The following is a 12,875-nucleotide window of genomic DNA, read 5'->3' as shown; positions in this document are numbered from 1 at the left end:
AGGCTTCATTGGAAAAGGTTTTACCAGAAACATGAACCGTGTGTGGAATTACTTTGTGAAGGGATTTCTTGGCACTGTGACCATACTTCTAGTGTTTCCATTAGTTTCGCTTACAGCAAGTTTATTAAGTATTTTGTTGGCACTCACCGCATTTATATGGGTGCCCATGTTAACGGCAGGTCTGCACGTTTTGATGGTTTTAATCTATGACTTGGATTGTCCTGATATTTCGCGCAATCGTTATTGTATTCTATTAGAGGCTGTTGTTTGGAATATATTGATTCAAGGATGTGTACAACCGATTGCTGCCATCTTCGTTTCGATGGTTCTCTGTCCATTGGCTTCAATTTTGGTTTTAGTTGGTTAGTAAGAGGCAACAATTACATATTTTATGATGACAACATACATAGTATGTATATGACTGATTTTATGTTTCTTTAAACAGTTGGAGCTGCACGATATTCATTGAGACTGCTCTGGGATTCGTTGACATTCCATCTATTTATTAAAAAATGTGGTCGTGTACCGGCTTCTGATAGTCTAGCTGTCCGCCGTATTGCTGGTCCGGGTCTAGCTCTGGATTACTACTTCATAATTATACCTGAACAAGCGTTAGCAGCATTTGAGGCTAAAATGGAGCTGGATGAGCTGCAGGCCTATCAGCAAGCCATTGAAAGAGTCATTATGCAGCCACAAAAAGACTATAAGCAGTTTGTTGAGGCTTGTTTTGGACCGTTTTCTGCGCAATTAGCTAAGAACGGCCCGTTTTTGCGATTGGATCGTGAAGCTCAAGAACTAATGGGTACCCTACACGAAAAGCTAGAGAAGAGGCGATGGGAACTACAAACTGGCTTGGTGACAGCTGTAAAAACCCGCATTAAGTTAAACACATTAGAACTTAAGGTATAATTTATATATTTCTTTTGTTTTTCTTATTGAGACCGTATTTAAATGTATTTACGTTTTTAAGATTGCAATTCAATTAGCCGCCCATATGCTTGAAAAGTACTACCCAGGTCATGTGATATCAAGACTATCAATCACAGAAGACGAGTTCTGGGACAATAAAGTAGGAATTATAAAAAAACATTTATTTAAATTGAAAGTTCATAAAAGTTTATTGTGTCAATTTTAAGGGCCTTTCACCGAATGATTGGCCCGGATTAGCCGGTCTTATGTATACAGAAATCTTCAGCTTAGACTTCCTAACGCCACTTTCCGAATCGGACACATATTTCAAACTGGAACCTCATTCACAGTTGGATCTGTCGCGTTATACACAAATGGTACAAAATGCAACCGATGTCATCGGAGCAAATGGTCCAGACTTGCTGGGAAATGTTTATGCTCCACGTGGCAATGTTCAAGTGCACTTGCCATTTTTGGAAGTAACTGCTTTTAATCCGAGATCGAAGATAACTTTGACATTTAGGAAACCACAAAAGCGGTTTGTTTTTTGTTTATTCATAATTTTTTTGAAAAAGTTTATTATTATTTAAAACTTTTAGAGACATGACGGTTGGTCTTACAACACCTCGTGTAAGAGCACTTCGTGCTGCTTTACAATCAAAATTGGATGCTCAACAGCCCAACAAACCATGGCGTCCGTGGAAAAGGAAAACACAAGATAAGACAGCTTCAGATAAGTTGCTTATTCCGCTGCCCATTCCCCATCCTGTACATATCGCTATAGCAATACACAATCGTGATACAGAACAACCAATTCCATTAGACTCGGAATTGTGTTGGGAAATTCTGAAAGCAATCGAAGATTGTCATGGCGATATTATGGTATTGAATTATTTTATTATTAAATTAATTTGTATGGTAATGAATTTAACATTTTTAAGACTGTTCAATCGGTTGCACGTTATCGTGGTGGTGGCGGAGGCTCGAGTTTCGATTCACTGGATTCCGATACGAGCATCGGAACACGAGACTCTACAGCAGCTGCTGGGGGAACAGAGACACTGCCTTGTGGGACAAGAGAGGTAAGTTATTTATAGATTAGTGGAAACACACAACATTATTTTTCAATAAACTTAAATCTCAAGAAAATGTTGGTCTTTAGAATAGCATTATATTTATTGGGCAAAATTTGCTCACTTTGTGTAGTAGTATTAGTAATGTGTGATTTTATTAAGAAGGAAATTGATTTACATATTTGTTTTAAAAATTCACAAAGTATAGCATTGGCTTTTGCCGTCAACTAGAAAAAAAGAGTTTAAATTTATATTATTATCATTATCATCTAGGAAAAGAGAAAATAGAACTGGGCTTCGAAGACAGCCTTGTTTAACACCTGATGTCATGTGGAACCATTCTGATCTTTCTGTTCCATTCCATACCTTTGTTGGGTTGCTCGCGTAGAGTCCTTTCAGCGTATTCAACATTTTTGTGGATATACCTAAGCAGCTTAGCTTCTAAAACAAAGCATTCCAATCGAATCGAAAGCTTACTTGAAGTCAATGAAGAAAGTGTAGAACTTGTTTCCTTTTGTTAGGAATGATCTGGCCATACACTTCAAAGAGTATTGTTAAGTATTCTTTTCTGAAATCAGAATGGTATTCGCTTAGCAGATTGTTATCTTGAACCTATAGCGTAAGTCTGTCTAGAATAACACCTGTCATTTTTCATAACAGAGTTTACAAAAGACATGCCACGATAGTTTGGTGGTTCGTTTACGTCGCCTTTTCTGAAGATTACGAAAATGATATTCTCTCGGAAGCTTTCCGGAAAATCATCGCTCATGAAGATGTAATTGTATGCATCTGTTAATTTAATTAAGAAGTTTTCTGAAGCATATTTATAACGCGATCGTCTCCTGGAGGTTTGCATCTGTGAAGGACAGTCCCTAATTTTTAAATTGTGAATGCTTGATCCAAAATTTCATTTTCGATCCAAGGATAAGCTAACTGTATTTCGAAAGGTCTTTCTGGCCTTTCTAGTAATCGCTGAAAATAATCTGCTAAAAGTCCCGTACAAATTTCGGTTTTCCTAACAAAGGTATCCCGTTTAGTTCTCGCGCTAATTTCCAAAAAGAGCTGTTATCTCTTACTGCGTTCAGCCTTACCATGAGCGAAAGTTAAAAACAGAAGGGCTTTTATATTAGTTACAGAAAACTCTATCCCACCAGGGATGTAGACTTAAGGGATATCCTAGTTTTACTCCCATTGTTGTTACAAACCAAACTGAGTTTTCCTCTTAATTTTACACGGCAGTTATATTTCCTTCATAAAGGTTTGCTGTACATCTTGTAAAACAAGGCTCCTCAATCGATAATATCGCAATCAGCATTGAAATCTATGTATGGGAAATATAGGTTTTTTTCTACTGCAAGAGTTTTTCCGCAATGCTTTTTAAGACAAAAATGGTGTCGCTCGTTTTGAAAACCCGTTTGAAATTCCTTAGGTTAGTTATGGTTTATCCTAACTGTTATGCGGTTACTTAGAATTGATACATATACTTTATGCATTAAGAAATGTTATTCCGTGATAGTTGTATGGATCAGACATATCTCCATTTTGATGGATTGGAAAATTTTTCGCTTCCTAAAATTCACGCCACACGATTGCGTAATTCAAAATGCTGTTAAAGTTATAACTTCTGAAAAAGGAATTTGCATACATCGGAATCAATGCATCTTTATTAGTGCTTAGAAGTTTTTCAGCAGATAGTTTGTCAAAGATTTGAAGACATTTTACCTTAAGTAGCTTAACGGTTCTTTAGAATTTTTTGGAATCTTTGCGATTTGTAAGTTGCAAAGGTTGAGATTCATAAAATACTGATTCAGCGTCATACCACTTTTCGATGATCTTACTTCTTGCAGCAGGTGTTTGTCTACACGACGTAGTTCTCTATTGCTTGTTAGCTCCTTCCAAATATGTAAATTTTATCTGTGTACGTAGTTTTGTGGACTTGTTGACATCTCTCTGGTAGATGTTTCAGAGTCTCGGATTGCTTTCCCCAACGCCCATTAAAAATTTTGATTGTTTTGGATAACAATCCGGACAAATTTACTTTACTTGAAACGTTGGTCATATCATGATCATCCTTCATATTCCTATCGATTTCTTTAATGGATTCATAAAGTTCTACCCCGAATATGCTGTCCTAGGCGTAAATTAATAGTACCAACAGCGACGTTTTGTCCTAGGCGATAGTACTGGACTCTTCGAAATGCCTGAGCTGCGGATGAACTTTTCTTTCTACTCAGTTTTGTATCTTTCTTTATCGTTTCAAGGATTCTTTTTCTTTGGTGTCTGAAAACCTATGGTGTCTCGGCTTCTTCCTCCACGATATTGCGGCACTGGTTCCGCTTGTTCTTGAAGCTTGTGGATGGGATCATATTTGATAGTTTTTCAGTCAGTTGCACACTGTAGTCTTTAGCGTGTTCTGTGTAGTGATGCAGTAATATTAAATTTGCAAGATAGTGGTCAAGTGAATGCTTGTTGACGAACGTCGAAAATTTTAGATGCGTGCGTAGCGATAATTAACACGTAGTTAATTTGTTACTGCTCTTTGTATCCTTCGTCTGTTAAAACCTAGGGCTACTTATCACCGTATGACGAACTTCATTAAAGTGGATAACCTAGGTCAGTGTTGCTGAACAGACCGTACAGTTCGCCCTTATATCTTCTCCTTCATTCTCCATCTATGCATACGGGACCAAAAATCACCCGAACCATTTTTCTCTCGAAGCATCATAAGACATTCTCATTTTTATTTGACAGGGTCGAGGCGTCAGAGAATTAAATAAGAAGCGGGATGATGAGTGTCTTATTGATGGCGATTTTAGATGCTCTAGAGAGGACTTTACTTCTCAATTGCCTTCTAAGTCCAAAAAAGCGGCGATACGCAAGAGTTATTTTTTGTTTGATTTCAGCGCTGGTGTCGCTGTCTGTGTTTATAGTGGTTCTAAGGTAGACAAAATTCCTTAACTACCTCGAAGTTATAGCTGTCCATGGTAACGTTTTGTCCAAGACGTCGTTGTTCAATGTCCTTTTTTGATGACAAAAATTCTTTCCAGAACGAGATTGAAGAAGTCGCATGACAGTGCATCGCCTTGTCTAAACCTTTTTTGACATCAAATGCATCGGTGAGATCTATTCCGACCTTGATAGAGCACCATGCATTCTCCATCGTCATTCTACACAAACAGATAAGTTTGACAGGGATGTCAAAACTAGACATTGCTCTGTAGAGCTCTTCCCTATGGATGCTGACATACGCGGCTTTAAAATCGATAAAAAGATGGGTGGGTATAGATTTGAAGCTCATGGGTTTTTTCCAAGATCTGCCGTAGTGTGAATATTTGGTCGATAGTGGACTTTCCTGGTCTGAAGCCACACTGATAAGGACCTATCAGGTTGTTGACGAACGGCTTCAGATAAGGAGACTGATGCCTCTATAGTTGGCGCAATTTAGAGGGTCTCCTGATCGTCCTTACAAGCTTCGGTTCGTGGCTGGTACCCTTGGGAGGTTTCCTCTAGATTGCAATAATATCTGCCTTTTACTGAAGGCAGATTTAAGTTTTTGAGTAACACCTGTAGTTCCTTTTCGTTTTGGGTCTGGTTGCCATTTTAAAGGGGTTGGCGTTTGTCGAGGTTTCACTCGTATCTCTCAAATCTATCTCCAATCTATAGGGCCATGGGTTGGTGTTGCATTTTTTTTCGTGGTCAAAAAACCCGCGCTTACAAGTTTAGCAAGTCGAGATATAAATTCAAATCCAATATCCGACGGTTATCAACCTGGAGATGAAATTTCTATGGGACGCAAGTAGAACCTTTTATGATGCCATTGCGAAGATAAGATAGGTCATATCAGCTTTGTGAAGCCTCTTTTTAAAAATAAAAAACAAATTAAATAAACAACTTTATTTAAAAAATGAAATTATATCTTTTTAGGTCGATACAACAATAAAAGTTCAAGAAGACCAACCTCAGCCATCAGGATTTCATTGGACGCTTAATAATTGGGGTGCAGCGCAAAACGCAAGGCGCCGCAACTCCAATGTCCGAGTCAACCTAGCCAGCCCCGAAGACATTTCATTGGACACAGATAGTTCACGGGCAGTATTTAGTGCATATGGAACAACCGTTTAAATTGTTCAATCATATAACATAAAGCTTAGCACTTATTTCCATTATTAAATTTATAAATTGAATTATATAATTTCTTTTTTTTTTTCATAATAAATAAGCAGCTAATTATTTTCAATAATTCTTTACTATAAAATTCATATTGCAATTTTATATTAAAAATAACAACAAATATATATATACATATATATATAAATGCAGATTGTCTTTTATGCTATAAAAACAAAAATACCACAACAACAAAAACAAAATACGAAATCTAGTCTTAGAAGTTTCACAAATTGAATTATGTATATCTTTAAAAACAAGAAGAAGTGATAAACAAATGAACAAAGTGAATAAAAATTACGAGTAAAAATTATCTCCACAAAAGGAGTAAAACAAACAAAACAATGTTAAACAATCACACATTTCTATTAAAAGCCAATAATACTTACATGTTTTTTTGTTTAAGTATATAATTATGTATATTGAAATGAAATATATTAGCGAGTATATTTAAAAAAACAAAAACTACATAAACTTTCAAGGCAACAAATATTTGAAATTGTAAAAAACAAAATCTCTTTCTCTCTCTAGTTGTACAACAACACATACAATTATTATTAATTCTGAAGCAAAACAAATTAAAGCTCTCTGATAGATGGTTAAGAATTATAATTTAAATTTAAACTTTAAATTTATGAAACACAAAAAGAGTAACTCACTAAATATTTTGCACCTTTTTATACAAGTAGGCTATTTCTTTAATTGAATGTGCATTTATTCAAGTATGACATTAATATAGTTTAAGTTAAGGAATTTTTTATATTATATTTTCGTTTTTGTTTTATTTGCCCTTAATAAATATTTTTATTTTGTTTAAATCTAATTTATTCGAGTTATTATTTTCTACTATGCTTTGGAATGTTCGCATGTTTTAGATGAACCTTGAAAAGAGACGCGGGAGATATAAATGATTTTTTAACTCTTCCATATTTGTCGGTGAGTGGTATTTGTTTTTATCACCGATCTTGCTCGGTTTTAAAATCAATGTTTTTGGCATTCTCATCAATAGTATGATTTATCGTATGGGTTGCTTTCATCTTATTTAATATAAAATATCAAACGTGGTTGCTAATGGGTGTTTTTTTTTTTAGACATGTGGCTTTCAATTTGGCAATACTTTTTCCGGAGTTGGTCTTTTTGACAGTTGTCACTTGATTTATACTTAGTTTAGTTTACCATTTCATAATGAATATACTTATTGATGAACATGAAATAATGGTTTCGTTCACGCAACGAGATAATGGAGAATTTCTTGAGCGATTTGGTTTTCACGGACAGTTTTATTCCCAAGAAATATTTCTAGTAACCAAGAACTTCTCTCGGAATAATTTTGTTACAGGAAAAACTATCAGCATTGAAAATATTGGGCTCGTTCATTTTAACTGCATTATATAAAATTGTCATCTTCGATGCCTTGCTAGGGTGCATATTGAAAAAATACAAAATAGCTCAATCTTAACGCACTGTTTTTACAGTAAAATTTCTAGTTGTTTGTATACATTTTTGTAAAATTACAATTTTAAGTTTTAAATACATAGAAAGGGGTTTTTATTACATGCTATGGTTGAGAAGAAATATAAAAAAGAAATCAGTTCAATGAGACCTGAATTCCAAACCCTTGCAGTTACCAAAGGAATTATTGAGTAAAATTTCCCTGTGCCAAATTATCTTTTTAAATGTTCATATATTTTATGTTTATCAAAAATTACCGAATGAATAAAGTTTTGTTCAAATATTCAGAACGGAATTTTCTCCGAATTTTAGAAATTCAAGAAATATCACTTTATAATTTACTTCTACAAATTTTCCGAATGTGTAACCGATTTATGAGAAATTTTTAAAAATAAAACAAAATGTGTATGGGTCCCAGAAATTTTAGTTCCGATCTCTGATTCCCTATGGAAAACAAAACATTCGTTGTGCTTGAAATCGTCAGGCTGAGTGCATGTCTACGTATTTTTTTTGCTGAATTTGGATATCAAGGAGGAGTCGGCAAGAACAACGATGTAGGTCAAATTTCTATTTTTTCTAAAAAAATGGTTTTGAATTGTTATTTTTTGTTATTGGAAGGTATTACGAATGAAGGTGCATTTCGACAACCTTCTATAGAATTCTTCATGGAACATGTTCTTTAGATGGTTTCCTACAAACGCGAAAATTTTGCACTCCTTGAATTTGCCCAATCTGGTAGCTTTGTTATTTTTTAAGTTTTATGAGATTTTTTTTGAATATATTTTTTTTGTCAAGCATCTGTTGTGTGTGTTAAAAACAAACATTTTTAGAACTACAAGCGTTATAATTTTGTAAGCAAATATCACTTTTTTCCAATAAGATAAGGATTTGATTGATGGACCCAAACTATTAGGATCGGTCTCAGTCTTCGCCAAAATGTTATCAAATCTTTTTTTTCAGTCGCTTTAGCCGTACTTTTTTCAATAATGCTAAACAGCAGCTTTATTTGGTTTTGGCGTTCGTAGTGGACCTGTGCCTTGGCCCTGAAGATGATGCGATTTAACAATGCTTGACTATTTTTTGTAGAGTTATATGAAGTCGCTTGTCTATGCAGATAAGCCCGAAAAGATTGACGCCTCGGAGAGAATATTCGGAGTGTTATTGTCATTTGCTGTATTGTTTTATTATTTGCTGGATGTACTTTTGATGCCTTGTAACCTTATTTCATTAATGACGAGAACAGGTGATAAAGTTAAGAACCAACTGAAATGCACGTATTACAGAAAAAAAGCTATAGAGCCCTGTCTTATAATTTTGAACGCTCTTAATTTATGTAAATATGTACATATGTACCTACATTCAAACATTTGTCAATCTAATAAAATATTGTATAACATCAAAATTAAGATTTAAGAATTATCAATACTCCATGCAAGTGATGGAATAATCAAGTTGCTGTTGTAGTATTTAAATTCTACCAATGGAAGTTCTATAAATGTAAACAAATTTGGGTGTTACTGTGGTTCTAAATGTACTCGCTTATATAGTTCCCGAAAAGATCGATTTTTATTGTTATGTTACAGGAACCTTTTTGATAGCTTGAGTAAGTACATTCATAATTTTATTTATTATAAATAACAAAAAATAAAAAAAAGAAGAAAATTGCAAGATATAATAATTTAACTAAGCTGCACAAACAATTGTCTCCAATACACTTTTTCTAACCAGAAACAACAAAATAAATTATGCAAATTATATATATGAAAACAAAATAAAAAGAAACATAAAACTATATTACTAAAACAAACTGTCTTATAATTTAATAAATTAATTAGTTATTGTGATACTTTAAAAGACAATTATTAAAAACAATTTCAAAACTTGCTGAGTATGAATGTTTCACATACGCAGTTGTGTACGTCTAACTATCGAATTAATTGAGAGCACCCATGACGGACTATGTTTGATGACATCAAAACATGGGTGAATTGAACCCTTTAAGAATTATCAAATTAAAGTTCAAAAGGATTTGCGACTACGATAATTGTGTGTCTTTTTATACTCTGGTCGTAGTTTTAAGGCCAGCCACTCTTATAAATTCTTCTTTGAGGTTTCTAGAAGAATACATTTTATACTCTACCACCCGCTCCCGTAACCTTGCAGTCTTTTTTATCCTTAACTAGTTTCTTCTTAATATATGCCTTCCACTCTATCCACACCTTAGAATGAATTAAATTGTAGAAAAGCTAAGATTAAACTATTCAATTTTTCTCCTGGTAGAGAGGTCTTTATTTATTGTTTGCCCGATTCTGAAAAAAGGAGACCCTCTAAACTGCTCCAACTATAGAGGAATCAATCTTCTTAACAGCGCTTACAACATTTTCTCTGCCGTAATATGTGAACGTCTATAGCCCATCGTCAACAACCCCATCAGTGTAGTTTTAGACCAGGAAAGTCCACAGTAGATCAAATATTCGCTTTACGGCAGATCGACACTCACCATCTTTTCAACGATTTCAAGGCCGCATATGACAGCATCTACAGGGACGAGCTGTATAGATCTATGTCTAGTTTTGGCATCCCTGTCAAACTCTGTTTGTGCAGGATGACCATAGAGAATTCGCGAGCTCCATAAAGATTGGAAACAACTTAGCAGAACCGTTTGATATTCAAAAAGGTTTTAGACAGGTTAATGCGCTGTCAAGTGATTTTTTTAACATCGTACTTGAAAGAATAGTGCAGTGCTCCCACGTCAACATTAGAGGCACTATCATTCAATAGTCTGTCCAATTACTAGCATACGTGATGACATCGACATAATCGGAAGAACTCAGTGTGATGTCAATGCGGCTTGAGGTAGAGGCGTCAAAAATGGGTTTAAACAAAAAAACAACACCAGCGCTGAGATCAAAGTCAGAATAACTCTTGCTAACCGCTGTTTCTTTGGACTAATAAAGCAATTGAGTGGCAAAGCCCTCTCTCGAAGGACCAAAGTGTCGCTATATAAGACCCTTATCATCACCGTTCTGCTATACGGTGCAGAAGCATGGACTATTACAAAAGCGGAAGAAAGCACCTTGGCTCGTTTCGGGAGAAAAGTTCTTGGTGTGATCTACGGTCCCGTATGCATCCCAGGGGAGTGGACTGTATAGCGACGTACACTTTGTCAGAAGGATAAAAGTCCAACGACTAAGATAGTCGGGTCACGTAGAGCGCATGGAAACCAGTCCTCCGGCCTGGAAAGTCTTCGTATCCACACCCACAGGACAGTGCAGAATACCGCAGATCAGGTGGCGCGCACAAGTAGATAGTGACCTCACCTAACTTGCAGCGCGATACTGGATACATCTAGTAAGGGACAGTGCTAGGTTAGGTTAGGTTGGAGTGGCTGTCTAGATGTCATTGACGCACGTAGACCTCAAGGGTCCATTGTGATACCACTAATGAGGTTACTCATGGGAGAGTAATGAATTTAAACAAACCATTTTGTACTTTTAATAAAGTTAGAGAGACGTTTTGTGTCAATCGTTGCCAGTTCACTGGTGTTATCGAAGAAGGGATTACCGAGAAAGTAATTCCATCTAATGGAGTGTGCCGGACATGTACATAGAAGGTGTTGGACTGTTTCCTCTTCCTCCTCGTCCATGCAGCTTCTACAGAAGTCATTTGTGTAGACCCCTAGCCTCAGAGCATGTCTTTCTATGAGGCAGTGTCCCGTTATTACTCCAATTGTAGAGCTTATACTTTGTCTGCTCAGTGATATCAAGCTTTTTGACCGTTTTAAGTCAATATTTGGCCATATTTGCTTGGTTGCTAGGCAGGTGGTACTTTGTGACCATCTAGCATTTTTTGTTTCTAGAGCATATTGCTTGAGAAGATTTTGCATGTAGCAAGTGGTGTTCCTATATGTTATGTTTTTGTCTAACATGAGGCAGAAGTGTTCCGTTTTTGGCGAGCTCATCGGCTTTGCAATTTCCCGGAATGTCTCTGTGGCCCGGCACCCAAATGAGGTGAATGTTAAACTGTTCCGTCATCTCATTCAGAGATGATCGACAATCGTGGACTGTTTGAGAGTTTGTGGAGACAGACGCGAGAGATTTAAGAGCGGCTTGGCTGTCTGAGAAGATTCGAATATCCTTACAAGATATAACGTTTTCTTTGAGCCAGGATAGTGCTTCTTTAATCGCCATTACTTCTGCCTGGAATGCACTACATTGATTCGGAAGTCTATGGGATAGACTGAGATTCAGTTGTTCTGAGAAGATACCACTTAGAAGTCCGTGATCGGTCTTTGAACCGTCAGTATAGAAGTGTACCGCATCGTCTTCCAGGGGTCCCTCCTCTTCCCAGGAGGATCTTGAAGGGATGGACACATGGAATCTTTTACCAAATACCATTTTTGGGGTGGTATAGTCTAAGCGATCTGGGATAGATCTGAAATTGTCTAGAATAGTAGTATGTCCAGTATTGTTACTGGTCCATTGAGAGGTGACTCTAAGCCTAACACATGAGTTGGCAGCCACCTTTTTAGAGAGAAGGGACAGTGCTATATGTGGAAGTTTGTTGGGTGAGGCCCTACTCGTAGTTGACACAGGACTGCAGCACTACCATAAGTGAAGTAAGTAAGATGTGGTCTAATAATCGAGGAATGAATAGCATTACTTCCGATGCAGAGATGTCGTATATGTTAACCCGGTACAAAGATGTTTCAGAAAGAGCAAGGTAATGAGTGTACCTTATACATTCTTCCAAGAATGTGAAATTGCCAAAAAGAGGAAACATCTGATTGCATGAACCGATTCATGCCCTGGACAAAACTTTTATTCTTCCTATAACAAGTAATTATTTTGACGGAATATATTTTGAACTGATTTCCCACAAATTTCCGGAAGTTGGCCATACTTATCTTGACAACGACAGGGATTTTGGAAGAATCGAAAAAGAACTCCGAAAAAACGAAGCCATTTACTTTGCTGAGCAATACTGATAAATAATAAAAAGTGCCAGTAAACAAAACACCGTTATAATTGACATGGAGAACCACTTTCGATCATTATACGAGTAAAATATTTTTGAAACATTAAACGTTGAAAATGTTACATAAAAACATATTAAGCGAAAAAATCAATTTCCGTGATAGCGTTATATGGCTTCCAATAAACAAATATGGATCCTATTTTTATTAAGATACTTGGAAGACGATCTATTCAATGAAGCTGTTATAGCAAAAAACATCCGAGAAGTTCAAGACAAAAACCAAGTTTCTTCCGAGAA

General features: G+C 36.0%; 1 protein-coding gene across 3 annotated transcripts in view; it reads left to right on the top strand.

Moving 5' to 3' along the window:
- The window catches only part of LOC129954019 (uncharacterized), a 35,961-nt gene extending 28,923 nt beyond the window's left edge, over positions 1-7,038 (top strand). For all 3 annotated transcript variants that reach the window (XM_056067613.1, XM_056067611.1, XM_056067612.1), the window contains 7 exons: positions 3-362; positions 446-903; positions 971-1,069; positions 1,137-1,447; positions 1,509-1,791; positions 1,851-1,991; positions 5,907-7,038. In XM_056067613.1, the coding sequence (XP_055923588.1) occupies positions 3-362; positions 446-903; positions 971-1,069; positions 1,137-1,447; positions 1,509-1,791; positions 1,851-1,991; positions 5,907-6,104 (1,850 nt within the window). In that variant the 3' untranslated portion in view covers positions 6,105-7,038. The remainder of the gene's footprint in view (positions 1-2; positions 363-445; positions 904-970; positions 1,070-1,136; positions 1,448-1,508; positions 1,792-1,850; positions 1,992-5,906) is intronic.
- The last annotated feature ends 5,837 nt before the right edge of the window (positions 7,039-12,875 follow it).

The sequence above is a fragment of the Eupeodes corollae genome, chromosome 1 (assembly GCF_945859685.1).
Source record: "Eupeodes corollae chromosome 1, idEupCoro1.1, whole genome shotgun sequence".
NCBI lineage: Eukaryota > Metazoa > Arthropoda > Insecta > Diptera > Syrphidae > Eupeodes > Eupeodes corollae.
This window is presented reverse-complemented; position numbering and strand designations above follow the sequence as displayed.